The following is a 27675-nucleotide window of genomic DNA, read 5'->3' as shown; positions in this document are numbered from 1 at the left end:
CACTAGAGACACCATCGTTCCATATTCTTTTTGGTATTTAAAAAAAGAATTACTTGTCATATTGAAATGTTAGAATTTTTTCATTTTAATAAAATCAACCATGACTGATAGGACTCCTGCACTTGTTTTGTTAGCTCCTTAGTCTTTATGATTCTGGTTTTTTTTTCAATTATATATTTAATTGTACACATTCTCTCTATATAACGAATTGATCAACTTGTCGGACAATTGGAGAACGCCAATTCGTTTAATCTGCATGTCTTTGGACTGTGGGAGGAAACTGGAGTACCCGGAGGAAACCCACCGAGCACGGGGAGAACATGCGAACTCCACACAGACCTGAGGCCAGATCACAACACTGTCTCCAGAGGCTTGTACAGTGGACACTATGCATGATGGCATTCAGCAACCTCCAACGGCTCTTAATTGCTTAAACTTGCTTTTTTTGTTGTTTTTTATTTTTGCTCCAGGCAACGTATGCAAGCACTTATTTTTTCATAAATCATTTTTGCAAGCCATACCAAACCCCAGTTAAAGTTCACATTCTAGGCTGCAACCCTACAAAATCTGAAATCTAATAGATGTAAGTATTGCAAACCACTGTGAAAGAGTTACTAATTAATTAATTGATTAATGCTTGCCATACATAAATAATCAATAAGCCTATAATATTAATAATAATAATAATAATAATAATACCCTAATGAAGCTTTGAGACAGCTGCTTGGAGCCTGTGAAACCTTTACAATGATTATCAACACTTTCATGTAACTAGGACACTCTCGAAAGGAATTGATATTTAAATGCCTTGAGGGCATCACCCTGACCTCGCAGTTTATATTATTGCTATTATTATTGGCTTATTGATTATCTAACTCCTGTGTGATTGGAGGATTTGCCCTTCACATGCAGTAGATGTTATTTAAAAACAGACAATCCAAAAGCTACAGTGGCTTCACTCCGACTGCGTCATTCCACCTTCCTGTATAGAAATATTTATTATAACAGAAATAAGATTCATGTTTTGTCTCCGTCTCTTCAGATGCTGAGACGTCAGTTTGGTCACTTTGTATTTGTCTTTCCTTCATGCTGTGCACAAAAGTATAGCTTAGCATGCGCCGCAACCGAGCTATATAGAACTTTAAATGTGGCTTTGTGCTGCCACAACAAAAACAGCTTTTCTTCCACATTCCCGCGCGTTCACCCGTCTGCCGCGTCTGCCTTCGGCCAAATCCAGATATTTACCATAACTAAACTCAGAGTCGTTTCATTTCGTCAAGAATGAGGCTGCCGTGCGTGGTCTAAACACTCCCATATGTCCGGCACACTCGATTTGATCCTTAGCAACGTGCGCTTGCTATGCTCTCAGCATGTTAAGCTCCTGTCTAAACAACGCGCCACTCTCGTAATGTAACCTAAATGTGTGGGGGCATGCTGTTTTCCTAAGGGAGTGAAGAATCGTAAGGCAGCACGAGCAGATGTTTTCGTGCACTTGCGGACCTGATCGGCGAAGTCGGCTGTGTGATTACAGATAAGTCGAGCGTCAAGTCCTTGTGCCGTGATTAAAAGGCGCTGTAACCTGGATCGTTCATGCGTTCTGGCCCGGGCCTGCTCTCCACCCAAGGCCAAGGTTCAAACACTGAAACAAGTTTGCGCAGAGTCCCTGTGAAATAATTAATATTCATGTTGTGCCTGTTTCTCATTGATGTTCAAAAACACGATTCCTGAACCATCACATGTACAACAACTGACCGCGATTAGCGTGTGAATAAATCAGCAAATGCATGTCTTTGATTGAAACCAGGAAGGCGATTTGTACCTAGCATCACCTGCAACATTGACGCGTGAAAAAGAACGATCACTTACCACCAGTTCAGAAAAGCGAGCATTCAGCTCCTCCTCCGGGGGCATGGGGGCGCTAAACTCGAGCAACTGCAGGGGAACGCTGTCCTTCAGGTTAATCTCGGGGGGCTCGCTGCGACGGAAGCAGCACAGAAGGCCCAGGCCGGGCCGCGTGCGCTTCCGGGGAGGCATCCTCTCCGTGTTGGGTGGGCCGAACAAGCCGAGGCTGCTATCTAGACTGCATGGTCTGAAAAAGAGAGAAAGAAAGAGAGCACGATCAGGACATACATTCAAATTAAAGCCACATCATAAGTACGCGAAACCCCTCAACATGCAGCGGACAGACCTCCATGACTGACGAGGTCTTGTTAAGTAAGTTTCAAAAGCATGAAATCATTTCACTCGACCACAGAGATGGTGTGGACATGAACAGACATCCACCGAGCCCCGTCCTTGGAGTCACACAGTGTTACAGCGATCGTGCATTTGTGTACTTCGTATAAACACATAAATGTCTGCAGTCACTGACCGTGGAAGCTTTGCCCACAGCTCGAGGTCTGGTTTTACAAAAGCATGGAAGCACATGGATTTAACAAAATTGTTAAATGCCGGATATGGCATTACTTTAAACACGCTTCCCAAAAGTTAACAAAATCCTGAAACCTTATTACTTTTGGGAAGTTCATTCCAACTGCAAAAAAAAACAGGTTGGATTTGGAAAGAGCTTTGGAGCCTTCAATCGTTCAGATGTTTAAAGTGGAGACTGTTAATGCTTAGATAGAAAAAAAAAAAAAAAAAAAAAGCATTTATTTCTCCTCGGCCATCTTGCGGGCTGCGTGGGCACCGAGATGGGAGCAGCCTGGCACCGTTTTATGGCTGCTTGCATAAGGTTGGATGGCACAAAGACCTTTCTGTTGTAGCGCACAGAGAAAAGAGGGACAGAATGAAGGGAGGGGAGGCAAAAAGCCGGCCGTACCCAGCACGCTCTCACATCACACACTCGCCAGAGCAGGAGGAGAATAGCTCAGTGTTTTCCAACAGGAGGCTTTTCTCTCTCTCTCTCTCTCTAATGCGCCCACTTCAATCAGGGCTTCATAAGAGGATCAGCGCTCGTATACACACCTGTACATATACATACTGAAAGAAATGCTCATATACAAAAAAAAAAAAAAAACACCCTGCAAAGACATGTGTCCTAAAGTCAGATAATAAATAAACTGTTATAATTTGGGGCTCTGCCACAGCTTCACATCTGCTCGTCTTTCGAAATGCAAGTGTTCACTCAAGCCAGCTGTCCAGGCGCCTGATCTCTTTCCCCCCATGGATAATGTATTTTTACTGCTTTCTCTAAGAATAGTGCAGCGGTAAATTCTTTATGAGTGTCTCCTGTCCATACGGACGCAGAGGGAATGTGAGGTTAAAGAAGCAAAAGCAGGAAACCATAGTTTTCTCTCTCTCCTGCACTTGAATGGACAAAACGTTATAGAACAGTTACACTGCCATGTGTGCCACATGTGCAGAATTTAACAAGCCTCGCTATACATTAAACACACGCTGGGTGATGAAGTGAACGATCACGGATTGTTCTGTTGTCCCGCATCCGAGCGTTATTCACTGTGAAAAATGACACACCACAAACACAGCTGTAGTGATGTCAAGTATAATCTCAGTCCTGATTAATACACACACACACACACACACACACACACACCGGTGTGGAATCCTAAGGAGAACGTCGAACAGGTGAAGGGGATGAAAATCTACTCAGAGTTGCGCGTTAACCAGAACTGACAAAAGATGGCAGTTTTAAGTAAACGTGTGTAAGAGGACGTGACTCCCTTGTCTGTTGTTTCCATGGAAACACACTGCCATGTTCGTGCCGGATCTGGCGCTCCTATATGTCGGTGTGATTACGATGACGAAGACTCTCGTCTCTCTCTCGCTCTGTTCATCGACCCAGCTGGAGCCATGATCCAATCCCATTCAACTGATACAGACACGGTCACAGACATAAAATCAAGAATTTAAGAAATGTAGATATTTATAAATCTATAACTCTCCCTGATGACTTTTGATCTCGTCTGTCTGCATTCTTGCTGAAGATCGTCTCCCGATATTACCGTCTGTCCTCTTGGAAATCCTCTCAGGGTTATCTTTATCTCACACTCCATTAAACGTTACTTGGCGTTCGTTTCTCCTCGACCGTCTCCAGACGACACGCGTGCTTGTGTTCGTTGCATGCCTCTCCACACCACGCACCTGATAACACGCAATCCATCTGTCCACGTGATCTCCGAACAAGGTTACTCACAACCTACAATCCAATCCAACTGACAGTTAACTCACGGAAAATAAGCTGGCAGTTGGACATACAGTCTGGCGTCCACCACAATACAACGGCTAAATAAATAAATAAACAGAGCAGGGCAAAGACACTCGAATGCACTCTAGACTATGAACGCAATCTAGGACACCTAACGGTTCAGGTAAGGAAGGCGACCTAAAGGCTTTTGCAAAGATAAGGTACGTCCACCTACTGACGGGGGATCGTTAAGATCAACATCCACACAATTACTGGAACAGTGACATCACTGACACTAATAACGTGTCTATCTACCAGGACAGCAGCTCTAGATGTTGCACCATTTTGTCCACTTGAAAGAAGACTAACGCCTGACCAGGCTTCCTCTGTTCTGTCCATCACAAATCTTTTCACTGATGCCCAAGATCTCTTGGAAGAACATTCCAGCTACTCAACCTTAAGCCAAAACATGGTATTAGTGCTAAAAAAAAAAAAAAGGGTCTCACCTTGGTGAAAAAGGTGAGACCCCCCCCCATCATACACATTTATTTATATATTATCAGATAAAATAAAATAAAAAAAAAAACACAATTGCCAAACATAATTGTCCTGTTATGTAATGCCCGTTACTGTTTTTCTGAATTCAAATCTTTTAACGATCTTAACTGTCACTCAGATGGAACTCGGCCAATTAAGATTTCACACGAAAAGACATGAACCTGACAATGTGTATTATTCTAAAATGCTAAATTGTTTCGATATTGCACCATAAATTTTACATGGTTACAGACACTACAGATTTTTGCTCCTTAAGCTTTTAACACAAAGAAAAAACCTTTTTTTTTTTAAGTAAAAACTTTTTTTAATTTAAGTATTAACATTTTAGGCATAAAATGTCATATGTTTCTAGAAGCTTACACCAATTTTAGTATAAATACTCAAAGAATACGAATAATTTGCAATTTAAATGATAATTGTTTGAAGCGAGACAGTTTAACGCTGATCATTGGCCGTTTTTAACCTTGAACTTGTTTTTGGAGCAACTTCTTTGCCACAGACATTTTCTGTACTATATGAATGAAATTTAAAAAACTTTAAAATCTGCACCAATACTGTGTTTTGGCCGATTATCATGCAAACACACATGCTTGATTTCGACAGAGTCAGACAATTATCCATTTCCTTCCACTTGAAAAAGTGGCTTATTGCGTTTCCTCTAAACTCTTGACCTGCCCTATCCGTAACATTCCCCCCTTGCTTTAGAACATCAGGTTCACTCTGGCGGAATTTTATAGCTTTTATACACAAGATCCAGGCCCGGCTCTCTGGCAGACATGGGATCCGAACAACCTTTGGACCACTGGCTCAGACCCTTAACCACTAAAGGCTAAGGCACAAGGCAAAAGTCAACCGCGACAAGAGCTCCAAATGGGGTTACGAGAACTATATTTCCAGATGTTCCATGTTTCCTGACACTGCAGACAGTATAAACACATTTCCTTGGTATCTTTAGGCTTCTGTTATAAAACGAGTGAGACTTCTGCTTTAAAAACAATATGAGAAAGTACTGACACACACTGGGTAACCTGACTGTTATTGGCTCAATCTCTTCTAATTGGCTCAATGTCTCACTCGTCGGAACTGCAAGTCCTTCAGATGGTTTACCAAATTTACTCATGAATTTCTCACGTTCATACACTAGCTCTGTCCACGGGTGTATATTTGATCCAGTTCTCTAAATCTCTCTCTCTCCAGTGAGCAGTCATCCATCCATGATTGGTTGGTGAGGATAAATGGAAAGTCCACCTGTTTCTGCTTTTTTGAGCTTTTTATCCCGTCTCACAGATTCCAAATAAGTTAATAGGAGGTGTTACATGCAAACATGGTACTAGAGCAGATTGAATGTGGCTAAATTTAGTTTTGCTAGAGCGCAGTCTGCCAATCAGACAGGCAAGATGGGGTTTACATCACCATAGCAACCGTAAGAAACCAGTAGAACTTAAAGTGGCAAAATGGTATATTCCGACAGATCATAAATAAGAGGTTCATCTAAAGAGGTGCTTCTAAAGTCTGGCTCAACAGTTTTTGGACCAGCAGGGCGAATAATCATAGAAGAAGAGGTGGAGATCATCTGAATATGGATGGAGAGGATGACATGGTTCTGGATTCTTGCATCCGCTGTTGGAGTTGATCAATGAGTTACTTTGTTACTGTACTCAAGTACATCTTTCAAGTATCTGTACTTTAACTAGAGCAGATTTATTAGAGGATGCTTTTTACTTTTACTCCATTACATTTTCCAAGAAATATTTGTACCCCTACATACTTGAGGAAAAATACAGTCGTCACCTTCAAATTTTCAAACCTACCCAAGTGTACGTGTAAATGGAGAACTTTTACTTGAGTAATATTTGCCATAGAGAATCTCTAGATTTACTCAAGTGCAGGATTTGTACTTTGCCCAGCTGATTTACTGACCAACATGTTTTCAGATGTGAAAGGAAACCAGAGAACAAGGAGAAAGCTCAGACAGACACCGGACGGACAGAGGAAATTGAGGTCAGGCTAGAGCCGATAATCCAATGATGCTACACGCTGCTGCCTTCAACGTCGATATGTGGCTATACGAATACCGCTGTGCTGGTTTTGTCCATACGTGTTAAGAGCCTAATCCACTGCATCAGTTGCCATACCAGCAGTCAGTTCAGAAACCACTTATACTTTGCAGAAACATAGCTAAACTTCAGCAGATACACGTTTAAACATGTTTATGCTTTGCAGCATCCTTCACGGCCAGCAGGAAACGTGTCCTCTGCAAAGACGCAATCGATGCTCTAATTAGTGTAAAAAAATCAATGATGGCACGGCGTCCGCACCGAAAGGCCTGATTTTGCACGAACTGTGATAAAAATAAGCACAAAGCATACATACAAGTGTCAGGAGTATTATATTATACTGTATTAAATCCTTGTTATACTGGCTGCACTGGATTTTGCAAAACTCTCCCACATGCCTCGAGGCAGAGAGTGCATCCACTGTGCATACACCAAAGAGCAGTGGTGCAGAGAGAATGCAGACAGGCAGGAAAAAAAAACAAAAAAAAAAACATTTCCAATTCTTATTCTGCCCCATCACCTCATCCTACAAGCCTTCTGGAAGTAGGTCAGTGGAGGAGAAGAGGAAAGAGAAGAAAAAGAGCGTCTCGCACATCCATAACCTCTAAAAATCTTCCAGGCTCATGCAAGTATTTTGTCTCAGCTCCCTGCTCATGTCTGTTCAGCTCCGCACTCTGATGCGGTGTTCACTAACAAACCATTCCAGGCATCCATTCCAGCATTTTTTAAACACGCACATCGCTCTTCCTGTTCTTATAGAAATCCTTTCTACACAGCCATCTTTATGTTATCAGACGTGGATGTGGACGAGCATCTGTTGCAGAAAGAAAATAAGAAAATAAGTCTCCAGTGCAAGAACGCATGTCTATCAAATTCAAATCAAATTCAAATTCAAATTTTATTTGTCACATACACAAACATACACAGTACGAAATGTAGTGAAATGTATTATACGACTGCCATTGACCCTAGAAGAGAGTTAAATTTTACAAATAAGAAATAAATATGAATAAAAGAAATACGATAGAAATTAAATTACAAAATTAAATTAAACTAGGAAAAATAGAACTAAAAAATAAAAATAGAAATGTGCTATGAAAAAATAGAACTAAAAATAAAAATAGAAATAGGATGTACAAAATAGAAATATACTGTGCAAATTGAAATATACTTTACGGTGTGTGCAAATATGCATGGAACAAAGTGTCTTAGTGCAGAGGTTATTAAAGTGACTTTGTGCACTGGTCCAGGATGTAAACGTAAAACTGTAAAATGTAGTGTAGTTGTGAAGGTAGGTGTGCAAAGTTATTAAAGTGTCTTTGTGCAATGGTCCAGGATGTAACGTACGACATGTAGTGTATATATGAAGGAAGGTGAGCGTGTAATTGTCCATAGTGTTCATGGATGTAAGAAGATTGATGGATTTGACCAATTATGAAAATATTGTGTTAGTTCTGCATAGTGGTGTGGTTGTGGTTGAGAGACCTTATCGCCTGCGGGAAGAAGCTCCTCCTCAGTCTCTCTATCACACATCAGCTTATCCATAGATGCTTATCCATCTATATATATATATATATATATATATATATATATATATATATATATATATATATATAAATATATATATAATTTGTTTATTACTTAAATTTGTTTTGGAAATCAAAAAATTATATGATATCTTGATTGTGTGCAGCCTGCATGACTTTAAAGTTCACAACTGTCACATACATGATACGCAAATTCCATAAAGGACTTGTATTTACATGCACCTGATATGATAAACAGGGTAACAGCTAGTGATGGGTCGTTCATGAATGAGTCGTTCTTTTTAAACGAATCATCGCAAAACCTCCAGAGGTTATGAAACGGAACTGAGCGATTTTCTCGCAATGACTCTTCTACTCCGAGTCGTTCGTTCTTTTGTCACGTGACTCCCATAGACACTACGCGGTGCAATAGATTCTAAAGAACGAACGACTCCGACTAGAAGATATGAGACATGAGCTACTCATTCTGTTTATTATAATGTGTCCTTAGCTGCATTGTAATATTTTCATTACTGGAACTATAGACAAAATTTATTTTTTATTTAAAAAATTTAAAAAATTTATATAATTTATTATTAGACGTTTATTTTATTTCTGATCAAAAGAATGAAATGAACTGAATTACTGAAAAAAAGATTTGTTTATTTTGATAAACGAGATTCAAAGAACCGAGTCACTGAAATGATTCAAACTTCCCATCACTGGTAACAGCCTAACTGGAATAAAAACACATGATGTAAACATCTCAATCGGTACAAATCTGATCCGATCTTAAAAAAAAAGTACTTTGATAATCGGTTCAAGCAGATAAACACTACTCTTGTAAACACCTGATCCAATCATTTCTCTCTTGCTGAAATAAATACATTCTTTCTCCGCATATTTGTCCCATGTGGAGGCAACATCACATGACTCCAGTTTCCAGGAAGGACATTTTGCTTTCCTTCACAATCAGTAAACTCTCTCTCTCTCTCCTGTTTGTCTTTATTTACTCCAGACTTTCACGTGCTGGGTCTCTGGCTGAGGAAGGCACACGGATTCCATCACGTTTCGTACACAGTAAAGCATCTGACCAATCAGAGACGAGTCTGAACTCTTGTAACCCATCATAAGGCCGGGATTCGTCAGAAAAGATGTGAAGCCAGACATTAAAGTTGGAGAAAATACTACTTCTCCTTCTTCTGTTATATTTCCAGCAGATTAAACACTTCCCAGCGAACAGAACCACTCTGCACAGGTACAGAAAAAAAAGTCACATTTTGATTAAATGCCTCGAGTCTGTAAACACACATCGTATCAGATCAGCGTCCGGGTTACAGATAAGCGGGAATCTCTAATCGGAGTGATTTCTATCGGATGGAAGGAACATCTTCTGTGTAATAGTAGCTACTGACATTTTAACAAGACACCATGTTTTCACAATAAGAAATTAAATATATTACTGAATAAATACATTATAAATTACTGAATGGTTCTAAAAAACAAACAGTTCAAACAGTAAGTAGAGAAATATCATGAATCTTATGTCAAGCCAGTATAAAATAAACGCCTTAGCGCATGATAATCAGCGTGTGTGTGTGTGTGTGTGTGTGTGTGTATGTGTGTGTGTGTGTGTGTGTGTGTGTGTGGCATGCTTGAAATCCCTGTAAACAATATTGATGTTGTATGGTTTGATTTTCATATGCAGCACTGGTCTCACTGTAACACACTGTCTCAGCGCAGTACACGAATACCGCCTCTCTCACACACACACACACTCACACACACACACACACACACACACACACACACACACACACACACACACAAACACACACCTCCTCCATGGCAGCGTGACCGAACTGCTGCCCACCGTGTGCCCTACGGGTCTCAAAGCCAGCTTTATCCTCCTCCATCAGGATCGGGCCGTAGCCCCACCCACAGCTCTCGGTCCCGCGCTCCCGCGGTCCCACTCACCGCACGGCGCCTCCGACGGGACAGCGGCCGGCATTCACCGCCTTTACAAACTCAATTTAAATGCGAGCACTAACGTAAACAGAGCGCTGCACAAACGGGACGATCCTACACACCGTTGGTTTCTTATCCAGCCCGAGGATTTGGATTGAACTAACTAGATTAAAATAAATCAGGAATGAAACATTAAGGAAATTAACTTCAACAAAACAGAGATGAAGTTAAAACTCGACAGTATCGGGAACTCAGAAATGACTCTGATGATTATCCTGAAAAGTTACTCATGAAAAGTCACAGCCCGGTTACACACCTGCACTTCATGGCTGTATAATATTCAGTTATGGATGAGAAGTGATTTATAATCTCACACCTCGGTGTTAGTTAGCCAGATGCGTTCGGGTTCACTTTGGAAATGCCAAGCAGGGTACGGGGCATGTCTCTGGAGGACATGGGAGGAAACCAGAGCATGAGGAGAACATTTGAGCTCCACACTGTAACCCCACTGTCCCACCACCATCACACAAATCACAATAATTAAAATCAGCTCTCTTAAATGCAATGTTTAAAAAAAATTATTAAATTTAATAAAACGTGTGAGAGAACGTTTGACAGCATGAACACCGACACTCAAACACCCACTCAGTCCTAATATAGAAACAAAGATAATAACTAAGTGTGCTGGTGTAACGACCCACCGGATGCCTCGTCGATTACTTCCATCCACACACACACACACACACACAGATTGTACACACATTCCTAACTTGTTACTGCATCATCTCTTTTCCCTTTAAACCCAGGAATGAGCGAGAGGAGCTCCAGTCAGAATTGATGAATGACCATCACTAACCGTGTAATAGAGGGTCTACATCATTTCATGGCGCATTTGCAGAGATGCATTCCAGCGCGGAGCTCCTCGTTTGAAAGCAAGCTCTGTTTGTTTTAGCACAGAGTGTAGGCATGTGGAACACGGGAATGCTCATGTGGGATGGCACACAAATTAAATAAAAAACGCGGAAGGCATTCGGAGATACCCGTTCCAAAAAAGCCCTTCGACTCTGAACAAATCGGGCCGTCGGTATCCTGAGATCTGCATTCGAAGATCGTAAAATCCCTGGTGTAAGTTTTATATACACAACCCGCGGCGGCCGTCAGTGGACCACTCTGTGCCTACGTGCACTTGAAGACGATGAGCAAGATTGTTCGGAATGACAAACCCAGGCATCCCCCCCCTAATACACCCCCCATACCTCCAACCCCCCCGCCCCCTCCCCCCGCCCCACACACCCCTCTAGACCCTCTAAATGATTTCCTCTCCATCTCTTTATCAGATAAGATCTGGTCTGAAAAGGCGGAAAGAGAGAACGTTCAGATTTTTCTTTCCTTTTTTTTTTCCCCCCACTGAGAAACTCGACGCCAAAAGGTCAGGATTTAGTCTGTGGAAATTTCACTGCGATTTTTCTTCTTTCCGAAGCCGTGCATGCACGAGTTAGTTCATCTAATAGCGCATCAGACGTCTATTTTACGTGTCTGCGGCGAGCGAGCTATCTGCATATCAGAGGCTTTAAGCCTCACATCTTCCCGCCACATTTCGTCTGCACGCTCTAGGCTCTGTTCCTAACAAACGGCGTACAGGACTCGTGGGTTTTTTTTCCTTCCCTCTTTGGGGAGCGTGAATATTCCAGTTAAATCTAGGAAAAGTGGGGATTCACGAGGCTTGTCGGTAAAAGCCATTCCATTCTCTCATTGTCAACTGTAAAAAAATAAAAAAATTTTAAAGCCATGTCCAACATCTGCTCTGGAGACCAGAACTCAATTTCAGCCTGCATGCAACAATCCAGAAGGTTGGGTTGGGGTTGGGGGTGTCGAGGGGGGAGGGGGGGGGAAATCCCCCTAAGTGACTTCCTTTGATTTGCTTTAATAGCAATAAAAACAAATCAAACAGACGGCGATGTTTAGAAAGGCTTAGTCTTAAAAAAAAAAAAAAAAAAGGAGAAAAGTTCAAACTTCAAACATGGAAAAGATGAAACTCCCAAAAATAGCTTAATTTTGTAACGATGCACGATAAACCTATTGGGGAGGGGAGGGGGAGGGGGGGTGCGGTTATGGGGACTTCCTTAAATCTGTAGTCAGCAATTTTGGTTGTAAATTATAAAAGCAAACAAACAAACAAACACTCTAAGCATCAATTCTGTCTAAAACTAATCCTCTGGAAGACATAAGGAGGACACGTCACCCCTGGACGCTGCTTTCTCAATTAACAGGCAGTTATTAATCACCAGCAATATGAAGATGACCTTCAATTCAAGGCTCTTAAAGACTTTCACATAAGAGACGGATCAGAGATAATAATCATATAAAGACACCCATGAAATATATGGAACATCACAACCATGTAATTAGAGATGCTGGTTAAAGTACGTGGACAGGAATGAAATTGCAGAGCAGTGCTGAGAGATACGACCTCAAAATCAACATCACGACTCGTTGAATGTTTTGCCTTAATTGCGATTAACAAACTCTTTTTTTTTTTACGGATAAGTTTGCACAGCGAATATGATTAACTTTTAAATCTGGGACATTATTGTACAGTCTGTGTGATGGAGGAAATGGTGTGGGTTATTTCTTTCCATCTTCTTGGAGAATTATCATGATATGCATCATTTAAATACGGAATTTAATCGGCTATCTATAAGGCAGTATCCATATGACACGGGGCACTGTGGTCTCGCACCTCCATGGTCTGGGTTCGATTACCTCGAGGTCCATGTGTGTGGAGTTTGCATGTTCTCCCAGACATGAACACACACACATTAACGACATGGGCAAAATTACGTTGTTTTAAGGTTCTAAATGTCGGTGTTAATTAATCGCCCAGCGCTATAACAGAGTCTTAAAAATATAGCACTACTGACCCACTTTTAAGCTCACAAATACATCTGTCGCTGTGAGGATCTGTAGATAGCGAGGGGGGGCAATATGAAATGGATGCTATTTATGCCAGCGCTTGCATTCCACGCACTCTTCACAGCACGGTCCCATGTTTCATCAAGGCTCTCGCGGAACCTGATAGCGCAACATTGCTGGGATCTCAGATACAGGAGCAGGAAACGCTTGTCTTTAGTTTGTTTGTTTGTTTGTGTCTCATTAACTGGAGGGATATTTTGAGGTCTGTGGGAATCTTGAAGTCGAGTTATATCGCCTGCTTGCTACTGTAGAAGTGACATGATGTTCGGCAGACTGTGCACTCTTACACACATTACTATTCCGTACCTGCGTTTAATCAAACTGTCTACGGACTTCCAACCTTGAACGAAGACCAAGTCCATGCTTTCACTAAAAAAAACAAAACCAAATCATCGACTCAGCAGCTGCTCGATTGTTGAAACTTTCCGAAGTGCCCAGGCCAACGGTAACACATTTCCAGTATCTCCAGGCGTGTTACGTCGACTCACCCAGAGCGGTGACAGGCTGATACAAACCTGCTCCTCCGACTTGTCATTAGTCTTGTGTTGCCTTAGTCAGACAACCCAGGGCCAAAAGGGTGGCCTTGGCATTTTGGCATCATATATTACCAAGCTGTGTCACCTTTCTGTAAGGTGAAAGGTCAACAGCTGCACACTGATGAACAGAGTTCTGCATGGTCACACATAATGAACGGAATGTGAGCATCGGGGCCTTACGCATGCCTTGTGTACTACAGTACCTCTATTCGAGACGGCCTTTGAAATAGCTCTCCAAAAAAGTTTCTACATTATCAGCCTTGAATCTGTCTGAGCGGCACAATGAGTTCCCTTTTCTCCCCCATCTTCGCTTGGGGACTTCCATGACATCAGCATTAATACAACACTATTTCAACCCTTGAGCATTTCCTGTGACATTTCATGAATGAACAAAACGTCAAAAAAAAAAATGCAAACTGTACAATATTTATGTTTCACGCTAGTAAATGGTAGAAATGTTTACACAACGGTTGCTAATGTATATTAACGATAATCTGTTTTGATTATCAGCTTTAACAGTAACCTATAGTGAGTGGCCTGAGTGGCACAGCAGTAACGAGTTCACACCATCCAGAGATCGCGAGTTTGAATCCCGGGTAACGTTGTAGCCCACCACGGTGGGGAGCCTAGAGAAAGCTGATTGGCCGAGGGGGGGACGGGTGGTATTCTAGCACTCTCGCATCAATCGCGGTACTAGCCAATCATGGGTTTGTAAACTCACCAAAACGGAAGCAATGGATAATATGGGTGTGTGAGCAAGCAGTTCAAAAATCTGTAAAACCCAGGAAAATAATTCTAAAGGGAAAAAAAAGCAAAACAATGAGATGTCATCATAATTGGTGATGCACCGGAAAACATCAGATCTCCATTAAGTGTGTTAATGGAGCTCTTGCTTTGAGGAGCATATGTTAGTTCATAAATCCATAATTTTATTAAATGCAAGGGCGGGGGGGGGGGACTTGACACCTTTTGGGATTTGCTTCTCATTTATTACTGTCTTTTACAGACCAGATTGTCTCCCAAGCTGCCTTGCAAAAAGATACACCACATGTTCTGCTCTACTTTTACTGATACAGTACACCAAGAGAGGACTGGTGAAGAACATCAAACAGCTGTGAAATAAACAGGGTTTAAGCTTTCGAGCTAGTGATGGCATTGCTGAGTCAGACTGGGGTGAAATTTAAACCCTGGATTGGGTCAGAGAGAAAGAAGAGGATCAAGGCCGGTGAAGTGGAGATCCATGGGTTTAGGGGTTTAGGGCTTTAGAGGCTAATGGAATTTAGGCTAGTTGAATTTGATTGGTCCCCCAGAGCAAAGCCTGGCATTCGAGATTGTTTTCAAAGCTGTAGTTCATTTGCACTAGTCTGGATCCTGAACCAGTAGACCTGTTTGTAAACCTGGGCAGTTTTCCCACTTGGTTCGAATTCATTTTATACTGAAATACTCGAGTAAATTAAAATGCACTGATACCAGGGAGGTGAGAGGATTCCCACGGCTCACTGGTCAAAAGACAAGAACATAATTACAGAAAAAGATCAGCATTGTGTACCGATGAATACGCATATGAAAGGAAGTCGATCTGCAACAGAGAAATGGCAACAACTGGCATTTGGTCATAACCCTATTTTTGGTGAAACCAAAGCCATGCCAAGATTTCCAGAAAATGCCTTAAAAATACAACATTGTGTTACAATTTGCAAAGACGACATTCAGCCTACAGGCAGCTGAGCACAACGACAGGGGGGCGAATATTAACGCATGTACAACGACATGCTGATCTTCAACCTGTTAACCTGAAGAAGTGTTCTGTAAGCGTGCAGGGATCATGCAGCACGCACCGAGCCTCTGCAGACAATTAGTTTAAACTTGCAGAGCACTCCATGTTCGCACCGAGATCGGATCGCGTTCCCGCCGCAAACGATCCCCTCCAGAGGTCATTTGGGATCAGACCCAAGACCACATCCAGAAATGTTCATGCTATGGTTGTGTTGGTTCAAATCCAAACTCGATTGTTGTATTCATAACTGCCCAAACAAAACCACACCAGGGGGGAATTCAACTGCACTAAATGGGTCAGGTATAAAAACACCCTAAAACTAACATTCCCAGAGTCTTTACAATACACTACAATTCCTAGCATTCTTTAATCCTCTCCAGGTCCGGATAAAAACCCATAGTTCCTGTTCAGATGTTACCTCAGACCCCTGACCAACTCCCTGAACACATCAGACCAACAGCTACCATGCGTCAATTAATCAACTACTATAGACAAGGCCATTAACCCTTAACCCATTAACCCATTAAGGGGTTACAATACAACTGAGAAGTTCAGGGGAAAGGGCCTCAATAAGGGGCCCGATAATGGCAGCTTGTTTGTGTTTGGGATTTGAAATCAGGACCTTTCACTCCAGAAGCCCAGTAGCCAGATACCCCCTAAATGCAGGTTGGTCCATTATGATTGACCTTTTAGGCAGCACTGGGTCAGGCAGGGGTGAAGTTTAAGCCCTGGGTTTATGCTTTAGACTCTCTCATAGGGTCAGAGAGGAAAGGATCAAGGTCAGTAGAGTGTTGACCTTTTTGGCTCTCTGGTAGACCCACTGGGGAGCAGATCAGAGGCTGGTGGAGTGCACAGAGGAATAGTTTAGGGGTTTAGACTGTCTGATAGGGTGAAAGGCGAGACTATACAAGACTGGAAGAATAAAGATATGTTAAATCACACCGGTTCCCAGAACACAGTATGGCATTTAAATGGTACCCCCCATTATTTTAAAATAATCACCATGCAAGTCATCACCATGCAAGTCCTAACATCCTTTAATTCTCTCCAGTTCCAACTAGAAATCCCATGATTCCAATTTGGACAGTGATCCATAATCCTACAGTGGACGGCCAACTGACCAAAAAGAGTAAGTTAAATCAACTTCTCCTAACAGAATCATCTCCAAACACAATCGTTGCGTTGAGTTCTGTATACTTCGTTGAAGCTTTATTACATCTAGACACTCTAAAAGGAACAGGACCTTCTATGACCCACTGAGATTTACATTTCAAACAGCAGAACTGAGACAGATATATACGTCTTAACTATAGTCCTAAGCAGGTTTATAGATTGGTAGGTATAAAAGGAAAGCTCTTTCCAAATGCTCATTTTATTGGAAGTCGTCCTCTTTGGCAGCATGGAATTTAAACAGCACCATTCGTTCTATTTAAAGCTTCGCATACTGCAAATATATCTGGATCCTGTTCTAAAGAAGTCTGCCCAGTCTGGATCATCTTACAGGGATGAACACAAACCTTGGATATCAACAGTGTGATCAGGTTGCAGAACGTCTACTCACCCATTCCATAAAGCAACCACTGAAGATCTTTCATGTTTACGTACACCCTGAGCAAACCGAGATCCTTTAAAAAGTTCCTGTGATGGTGCAGAGCGGTTCCTACCTCCTTTTTATCCGGATCCGTCTCTGCAAACTAGTGAATATCAAAAGTAAAAAACAAAATGATATTCCTGATTCAGCCTGACACTTTCTGTCGAGGCTACAACGTCAGAGCCTGTGTTTTAGAGACTGGAGCTGTTGACATTATATTCCCTCCTCCTTCTACTTTCTATCCCTCCCTCTCACTCTGTGTGTCTTCTGTGCCGTTTCACTCTCTCTATCCCATCCTCTTCTGCGTACTGACCTCAGCATGTAACAGCATGCATGTGTATATTAGCCAGTATGGGAAGAGCGCAGGATGAAAGGAAGTGACCCTTTCACAGTTTGGACTTCCCATTAACCCCCACTCCTCCCATAACCATTCCCAATCCTCAGCAAGCACATTCCCCAGCTCAGCTCCATAGCGGAAGTGGGCTGGGGATCATGGAACACCCAGAGGAACTCCTTTCCTGCCCAATGTCTTCCTCAGACACACACACACACACACTCTCAAATCCAGCCTCAGCCCAGAACAACTTGCATGACTAAGCAAATTCCAGGCTTGTGAATTCAGGAAATGTCAATGCAAATCGAACGGGTTGATTAAACAAAGCTCTGGTGGAGACATCACGTCGCGTCACGTCACGTCCTCAGCGTTTGACTACACAGGCATTGGGACAGAAATCAGATAAGTGTCGCCACATCACCTCCGCAAGGGCCACAGGGTAATTACCTTATCACCATGAAAACGGAGGTCTGAGGAGACGGACAGGGGTGCTGTGCTGTTGGTAATCCGAGACTCCCTCCGTGAGCATCTCTGCTACTCATCTTGAACGTATTAAGCCCTCATTGTGCAACGCAAAGCGGAGCGGAGTATTACACCTGCCAATTATCTGACAATTCGGTAAACTTCGCCAAAAACTATTACTTTCGGCATACTCTCAGTACAGACTGCAAAAGGGCAACTTACGGCCATGAAGGGAGGAGAGAAAGAGAGAGAGAGAAGGTAAAGAAGGGAAGCAGCTGGGATGTCGTAAGTGACCCCTGACCGTTCTTGACACACAGCAGTTTCAGTTCAAAAGCCCATCTATCTAATGCTGGACGTTAAGGTTGAAAGCAGGAAATCATTATTTGTGGCCCCTGTATTGATTTGTCTGATGTGTTTCCTTTGAAATATTGACAGAATAATTGACAAGTGCGTCCCATTGATGTCCACGAGTTAGGAATTCTGCCTCGTCATTTTTATGGAGCTTACAAAAAACAAACAAAGAAAAAGGCTGAATATAATAATTTATGCATGAATTACTTAAGCATATCTAAAAAAAAGTTTACATTTTGGCAATTATTTAAGCACCGTTCCAGCTAATCTGGTTAAGCTTAAGTTAACGCTTGATGGCAACCATCAGCAGCTACCAACCAAATTTAACAACTTAATAAGAATTACATATTTATTTATTTATTTATTTACTTACTGGAAACTTAAAATTTTACATATAAATTGTAGTGAGCCAGGAGCCGTATTCACAAAGCTTCTTATAATTCTCTTAGAGAGCTCCTATCTTAGCTTAAAAAGTCCTAGCTGGGAGTCCTAGACTAAAAGTGATTTAGAAAACGCCTCGGAGTAACTCTGAGTAAGGAACGTACAAAACCCTTTATCTTAGTGAGGAGGTGTGGGTGACCCCATTGCTAGGGATGATGCAACAATTTAAGGACTGTGATTGGTTGATAAAAAAGGACTTAAAATGCACTCTTTGTGAAAATAGATTATAGACAGAAGAGCAGTTTTTACTTTTAGCTTTATGTTTAGTTTTTGGAGAATATTTCTTCTTTCCACTATTTTCTTTCATTTCATCACTAGGAGCAACGTTTATGCTTAAGAAGCTTTCTGAATTTGGGCCCAGGAGTCTATTAGGAAGTGCCAACCCATCACCGGGCACAAGCACAGGTAAAAAAAAAAAAATAATTGGGCAATTTTTCTTTGGCAATTTAAGTATCACTCCACAGACTATTTTTTTAAAAACTAATTGTTAATTTATACAAGTTTGCATTTGAGATTATGATATGGTGCAGTTCCTCTATAATCCTACAGGTGGTGCACTCAAAATTATTCACGCGATACTAACAGAATCGCAATACAAATCCAACCGACACAGAGGTATTGTGATAATATTGTATCGGGTTGTCCCTGGTGATTCCTGTCCCTACTACACAGCGTGTCTTTCTATCGTGGGGGAAAGAACAGAGTACCAGGAAACCCAATAAGAACCGGGAGAACATGCAAACCTCATACACACAGGGTGGAGGCGAGATTCGAACCCTGAACCCTGGATTTGTGAGGAGACAGAGATAACACTAAGCCACTGTGCCACCATGCAGACGACCATGATTTACTAAATGCAGGGATTAACACCCCCCCACACACACACACCCACACCCATTATCCCTCCTTATGAATTGCAGATGTTTCAGCGACTTGTATTAATGATTTCTTTTTCCACATTTTAAAACATTTTTGTTTAATTATAAAATACAAAAAAAAAAAAGATTACAAAAACATTTCTTTAGTGTGAGAAATCAAGACTTTGATCAGCAAATAAATTTCCAAACACTTTTAACTTTTTCCATTATGCTGATGTTTCGGCTTTGATCCTTAATGCTGATTGCAGCGATCCAAATCAAACAGATCTACACACATGTTGCCTTTTCTACGTGCTGAACCCTGTTTGTACTAATGAGTTACTCTGTTATTTAAAGAAGCAAATCTATTGTCCTAATAGAGCTGAAAGGAAAAACTCATTCACTACTTTTCGTAACAAAAACTGATAAAAAAAAAAAAATTAAATAACACAGTACGCATCTACGTCAAATGTAGTGCGTCATTAAGAAATGCTGTTCTCAACAACGTTCAATCATGGCCGTGTCTCCCAAAAGGCCACGATATAGAAAACCGTGCTACAATTAAGCTAAATGCATTCTTCATTTTCTCCAGGGACACATCCATTATTGCAGTTCTTAGTATTGCTTCCTCTTCTGCTTCACTGAAAAACCCCATCTGTCCTCTTACTGCCTTGTGCAGAACGTGAGTAATTCAGCACATACAGTACAGGATGGTATACAAGAGGACAGTCCTGGGCAAAGGTCTTGAGTCCCCCATTTCTTCAAATTACATTAAATTTAATGATGTAAATTAAATTAAAGAAATGTGAACAAAAGTTTCACTGCGACAGGCTGAAAAGTGCCTAAATATACAATTTAAGAACTTTTTGTTTATGTAACAACCTCTGCAGCGACCTCATTTCCCCTCTCGTCTGTTCCAACCACTCAGCAATATATATATAATAAAAATATAAGACAGTCTGTAGCTTTGGAACCAAAATGTAAAGATATGAGGACTTTTGCACATTACTGTACATCTTAAATTATATCCACAAGAATGAATAAATGTATTTTATAAACACTTAAACATCTGCATTCCAACACACATCACATAAACCTTCAACGAGGAGAGGAATTCCACTGCGCTCAGATCCGTTTGTGTGGCACTCGCCGTCCTCTGCCATCGCGGGCGTGTTTTGTTTCGATACTCCATCATTATAGCATGCGCTTCTGAGTGAAAGAAAATGAAAGGGCAGACGCAGTCATCTTCGACACCGTGATGTTATCCAAGAAGCTAGGTGGGAAGAGCGCAGCACAAGCGGTCACACTCGACCGCAACAGAGCGCGTCACGGATCTGCAGACATGCACGACGGACTCGTGTTTTACGGGACATGATTAGAGTTTCCTCTTACAGCAGGGCAGCCACCAACGCTGTGCAGAAACAGGGAGACTGGAGTACTTTAACATGAAAAAAAAATGCTAAATCCACCCATGAGCCATCACATCGCATCACCAAAGAAGTCGATCGACTAGACGCAAGAGACGGGATGAGAGTTGACAACTTGGAACAAAAATCAAGTTTTTTGACACACAAAAGGTTTTGTTAATTTGTGAGACCTCCTTAAAAAAAACAAAGAAAACCAAAACATTGGTTCATACAACACTGAACATGTTCTCTTATCCTATTTCTTTATCATAACAAAAAAACCCTACAGCAATCAAACCCAATAAAATGCAACAACAGACAGAGCTTCTTTCCTTAATGGTAGGCTTGGACGCCATGTCTTCAAATATCCATAACAAGGCAATTGGGACTGCACGGCTGACGGCGCTTTAGGAATGACTGGAAGCTGGTACGGATCTGGATAGTATTCTTAGCTCCTGTACGGGACAATCAAACACACCATCACTTACGCGAGAAACACCCAACTTTATATTTTCGCTTCTGTTCCGGACGTGGCGGAAAGGCAACGTGCAGTCGACCGATAAACACTCCTTTAATCCGGTCCAAATCAAAAAGGCGTTAGTTATAGTGGCCGGGACGAGAGAGACGAGGCAGAAACACTCGTTCAAACTGCAGAATAAGAAAATCTCTGGCATTCGCAGACTGACCTCAAGAGCCATGAACCTCCTCTAACCTCTATTTATCACCGAGACCAAAATGGTTTAAACAGACAGCGCATCGTTCGTTCTCTCGGCTGTGCCTCTTTTCTCTCAGGACCCAGCAGTGAGCCCTGTGGTGCATCGTGTCAGGATAAACACGAACCCAAACGAGCAAAGCTACACAAAAACAACCTGCCTTCATGGATAGTAATAATTGTAAATGAAATCATAGGATTTAAAAAAAAATAAAAAAAAAATAATAATAATCAGGTATTCTTTTTACATCTGCTAATTAAGTAGAACATTCGATTTACAGAAAAAGGTGTTCAGGTTACTGTGTCAAGAGGAATCACAAAGGAGTTTTCATTTTCTGCAAAGGAAAAGTACTCGAACTAGTTACTTTTATCAGAAAGTAACGCTGTAATGTAACCGATCCCTTTTTAATGACAGTAATTTTGTAATGTAATTAGTTACTTTAAAAAGTAACGTCCTGTCTGGCGTCTAGCCTCTCTTATACATGTACAGCTGGCCTGGAGTCAGGGAGGGGTGGGGTAGGGTGACGTGGGTGCTATAGGGGTTTATAAGGGGGTTATAAAATCTGTATTGAAACATGTTTACTCTGTTATATCCCTGATTAAAATCAACAAAAATATTATCGAGAAAAAGTAACGTCCCCCAACACTGGGCAAGTCACATGTGAAAACAGAAGGCAGCGGGGCCCGCTCCTGGTCTGGGGTTAAATGGATTTAACCGTTACCTGTCAATCTTCATTATTCACACCTTTCAAATCATGTAAACACACACACAGACCTGCGAAAGGGGTCGTCCACACATGGGCGCGGAGTCACTCACAGGTTCCTCTTCCTGATTAGTTGGGAATGCAGCGATGTTTCACTATATAGTGCAACTTATAGTGAAACGTAAAAAAGAAACTATTAATAGAATATGTAAATCTGAAAAAGTCTTCGGTGAGGTCATCTCGAGAATGATGTCATATAATGATGCAAATGTGAAAGTAAATACTTTTGCATCAGAGATTTGCATTTCAGGCAGTTTGTCAGATGACTGTACATTTATCTCGAGCATCTCTGTACATCTAAGGTCTATTCTTAAAAGCTCAGCGTGAACCGTGGACTACATTAAAACAAAAAAAAGAACTGGACAAACCATTAGAGACATCACACACAGGTTTTCTGAAGAACAGCACTGAAGCTCAGCTGACAGAGCGCTGGTCTGAGCGGAGGTGACCCAACCTAAACCCAGATTAATCCATAAATGGGCAAAAAAATTTATAAGAGAGGGCTCTATGATTAGGGATTAATATGCACGTCCAGATTACACAGATAGTGAATAACAAACCACTGCTACAGATTCATTCTGTCATTTTTGAGTAACTCCTTTAGTCGATTCTCCAAGTCTTTACTGATCATTTATTGTTTTTTAATTGAACCCTTTGGATAACTTCTCTAATAAATATATTCTGTTCTGGTTCTTTACAAAACCCAATCGAGGACACGGTTTGACCATTACACCCACTCGTGGATCATCTCCATCATGTTGCACATATCTTGTGCATCATATCATGTCTTTACAATTTATATTTCACTTCAACTAAAAGTTCAAAACCTTTTCTTGCTTATCAATATAACTGTACACAAAGAGAACTCCAGGAAGACATGATTTGTTAAGGCTCGAGTGGAAGAACACAAGTGGACCTGAACCCAAACTCGAGTGGACCTGAACCTTACTAAACACCTAAGGGGGGGGGGACCTGGAAACCAGACTACATCCCAGACGTCCTCACTCGACCCCAGTGCATGACCTGAGCTCGCTAATGCCGTTGTGGCTAAATGAACACAAATCTCTAACAGCCAAACTCCAAAACTTCTGCATACAAATTGAATCTGTTTCGGAGGCGAGTTCTCGAGGCGAAATTCCGTGATGTGAACCGCATCGTCCCATAGGAGAGAATCTGTTCCAGTCGCCCAAATGACGATTTCAAACACTGTTTTTATATGCAAAAATCTAAATGAAGTAAAATATGGGATAAATAGACATTAAACCTCACTCAAAGTTAATTTATGATTATGATTCCTCTCGTCACCAGCTGCTTTAAAACCCAAACTAAAAGCGGCTCCCTTTTTTTCTTTTTGCTACGGATCTTGCTTTTTGCACAAAATGCAAAAAAAAAAAAACTTAAAAACTCACTTTGCTTGGCTTTCCACTCACGCAAACAAATTTTGAATGTCTCCCGGATGTCCCCTCATGTGCACGCGCAGCCTAGGAGCAAATCAGCGTTCGGTTCGGCTCGGTCCAGTGGCTCGAGTGCCAAAAATACTTCCCATGCTGCGGCAAATTTCTTGCAAGATTTCAGTTCTCAAGATGAAATTTCCTAATCCAGCGTTTGTGTATGCCGAGGTACTACTAAATTATTATTATTATTATTATTAATTATTATTTTTATCATTATGACATAAAACTAAATCCCTCTCCTGTTTATGAAGTAAGCCATCAAACTGTTCTCGAACTTTGGATGCACAACACAAGATCCTTACGAATAATAATAATAATAATAATAAGGTTGTGTATAATAAAATGAGCTGATTAATGATCATCATACACTTTTGCAACTGCACTAAGTGATCAGGATCACACGTTACTCAACCTATATTTCCGTAAGACCGAACACTCAAGTGTTTCGCCGTTACTCAGAGACACCATAATCCAAACAAACAGAGTTTACACACTCGAGTGGTTCTGACCCTTGGCAGCTGCAACCCCGTTTTTTTTCCTCGACTGTGTGGTTTTGGTTGTTTTACAAATTGTTGCCGTTCAGAAACTCGTCTTCCTGCCGCAGCGCAATTAGTCTCCATTTATAGCGTGAGCTTTTTCTACCGTCTCAGCTGTCGCACAAACACCCACAGACACGTCCTGGACAAAGAGGTTGAACACACTAATATTTTCATTCCAACACATTTTGCTTTGAATACACACAATGTGGTGTGGAAATGATTCCTCATGCTCCCAGGGTCACACCCACACACTCTTGAGTCCTGGAGTACGCTCAGTGCCAACAGGAAGGAAGTATCACAACTCCATAGATGTGATGACCTGGTGGTTCAGTACATTCAGGTGGTCAGCTGACTTCATTTTATTGCCCCATAACGTTACTGAGTCCAGAGGCTTGTACAGTGGACACTATGCATGATGGGAGCATCGCTTCATGTCCTTCCCTTCTCACCCTGACACGCCCATCACTCTGGGACAGGGACCCAATCAGGACTCATCAGATATTTTTACAACGCGACTTCGCCAAGCATTTAAGCGATCTCTGACCACGCACACTCATTATGTTTTTTTTTTTCCCCAATATTGTACTTTCAGAAATCTCCTTAGTTGTCGTCTTTGCTCGATGCAAGACCTTCTGAAACTATAATGTTTACTTTGACAAGGCAGTGTACACTTGCTACACAAAAAAAAAAAAAAAAAAAATCTTCAACCTCCACCTGCACAGCCACACGGCTATAACTGGGGTAAAATTCGCAGGTTGTACCGTTGTCTTAATAAATTTAACTGACAGTAAAACGCTGTTGCGCTTCTACACGTTCCATTTGGGCGGTATGGCGTGAGTAGACCAGAAACAGAGATGAGAAGTTCTCTCCGTGGTGGAGTTCTTCCCAAACCACCGAATCCAGATGCACAGAACGAACCGTATAAAACTTGTACCTCTGGTCTATGGATCTTTAACAAACCCCATGACTGTGCACTTCACCGAAGGTGCCTTTATAAGCAGAGTAAGGACACACACGGTCTAAACTGTTCCATGTGTAGAATCATCAAAGGCTATAAATCAGCACCCACATGTTCATAAAGTGCTGCAGTTACAAGACAATTAGAAACCTGAGCCTGGTTCGTTGCTGGATTCCCTCACACACACACACACACACACCTGTGTAAAACATCTCATCCGATGCCACATCTGCAAATGATCTTCTATAGAACAAGGAGTCCCGAGAAACAGGTGCACGTCTCAAATCGTGACCTCGGGATGATTTTGGGGTCGCGTCCGTGCGAGAGCAGAGAAGACGTTGGCGATTTAAAGAGTCTGCTGCGTGCGTATCCACTCGATTAAATCACATGGTTGGAGACAAATAGGAAGTGTTTACATGAAGCGTCTCTTCATCTGTAAACAGCTGTCAGCGGGAAAAATATCAGCAACGTGTTTACAAGAAGCAGAAAAACTGTTTCCTGTCGTCATGTCCATCGGAAAGTAGCAAATCACCAAAAAAAGGAAGCTAACAACGTGTACCGCAGTTCATCATCACGAAATCTAAGACCGACATCCTTCTAAATGACGTTCTTGCAGACAGGATCGGTCCATTTGGGCCCCAGTCCAGATTCCGTCCCTAAATTAGGCTGCATCATGTGGAATGTGAAAGATTACGTCTTTTAAAAGACAGAACTGTAACTTCATCTGATTTAACCCTACGCCTCTAAACTAAAACAAACCCTTCCTGTTTATTTCTGAAGATGCCAAGAACAATCTGTTCTGATTCAGGCTAAAGTTACGAAGTCGTCTTACCCCTAAAGAATCAGCAGTACACTCGCATACATCACTTAATATGAGGAGTTTTTGGCAAATGTTTTTGGTTCCTGATCCAACCGGAAGATGGGTCACTTTCAACATAGTTTGCAAGAAAACGTCAGGAATGTACTGTATGGATTTCAGAGAGTTTCAAATGTAGTTCCTGGCTGAGAACATGAGAAAATGATCAGTAACTGCAGTTGGATGAATAAGAGTTCAATAACACCTCCAGTGTTTCCTCCTGAACAGCAGGACTGCAGAGTAAACAGACACACCTCGTCCTTGTTGATTGTACGCGTTTTCTCTTTTCCTTTTTATTTATCCTGCCGATAGGACCTCGGGTGATTAGAGACCGGAGTTCTTTAAATAAAAAAACAGCGAGTGAAGAACAACAAAAAAAAGACATACAGGACAAACCAAACTCACTCATCCGTAACCTCCAGACACTAGAACATGAAATGTACTGTTTTTTTTTGTTATTTCAAATCTAGCACTTCTAATGAAACAGACGAAGCCCTCTGACCCTCGGACGCACGCGTCTCCGGCTAATCCCGGGCAACAGCCCCCTCGCTTGTCGAGCACTCCATCAGATTTACTACGGCTCTCGATGCGGGACGGCATGTTCCCCACACTTTTTTAGGTTCAAGTTGTGCAATGCTCGCATTCCTCATGACCAAAGCAAGCACTGACCTTCGACCTTGGCTTTGTCAACTTCACATGGACATCCGAGTGCTGCTCTGATGTGGACCAGAAGGTGTTCATGTCATAATAGTGTTGAGTTCATGTGTGAAACCGATTCCTCATGGATCCAGAGCCACTCTTTCACGCTCGGAGTCCTGGATACAATACGTCAGATCATAACACTGTCTCCAGAGGCTTGTACAGTGGACACTATGCATGATGGGAGCATCGCTTCATGTCCTTCCCTTCTCACCCTGACACGCCCATCACTCTGGAATAGGCTCAGTCTGGACTCATCAGGTCAGGTTTATTCGTTAAAAAACTCAGTTGCGTACTTTGCTTGATGCAGGCCAATAAGTTGACTCTTCTGAGATGGTGCCTGGTTTTGGCCCTGCCGGTTTAACCTCCTGGGTCTCTGTGTCCTTTATATGGAGACATCACTTCATGGGTTCGCTGCACCTAATACTTCATTCTGTCGAACTCAGACACCTGTTGTCCTCATTAGGAGACACTTTGCAGCATCATTTAATGGTAACAATTTGTATGTTTTATGTTTGAAGACAATGCTTAGATTTTATACCAACGAGGTCCTAATAATCCCAAATATATGGGGAAAAATAAATGCTGGCAAAATTAAAGCTCCGGTCCTACGAACCTGGTAATATGGAACCTGGCAATAAATAGTGCTATGAAATAAAAGATGGTCCTATCAAGGGTACATCAAGAAACAGCATTCAAACCGGTGGTTTTT

The 27675-nt window shown here is 41.7% G+C and overlaps 1 protein-coding gene across 5 annotated transcripts in view; it reads right to left on the bottom strand.

Moving 5' to 3' along the window:
* Positions 1-27675, bottom strand: part of daam2 (dishevelled associated activator of morphogenesis 2) — a 107063-nt gene that overhangs the window by 61710 nt on the left and 17678 nt on the right. For 4 of the 5 annotated variants that reach the window (XM_053509433.1, XM_053509436.1, XM_053509435.1 and 1 more), the window contains exon 2: positions 1867-2089. In XM_053509433.1, coding sequence (XP_053365408.1) covers positions 1867-2034 — 168 coding nt within the window. In that variant the 5' untranslated portion in view covers positions 2035-2089. Of the gene's footprint in view, positions 1-1866; positions 2090-17100; positions 17406-27675 lie in introns of those variants that run through there. The other variant, XM_053509434.1, reaches the window with a different exon arrangement.

This window comes from Clarias gariepinus, chromosome 13 (genome assembly GCF_024256425.1).
Source record: "Clarias gariepinus isolate MV-2021 ecotype Netherlands chromosome 13, CGAR_prim_01v2, whole genome shotgun sequence".
In the NCBI taxonomy this organism is placed as follows: domain Eukaryota; kingdom Metazoa; phylum Chordata; class Actinopteri; order Siluriformes; family Clariidae; genus Clarias; species Clarias gariepinus.
Note: the sequence above shows the minus strand (reverse complement) of the source record. Positions and strands in the feature narration are given on the sequence as shown.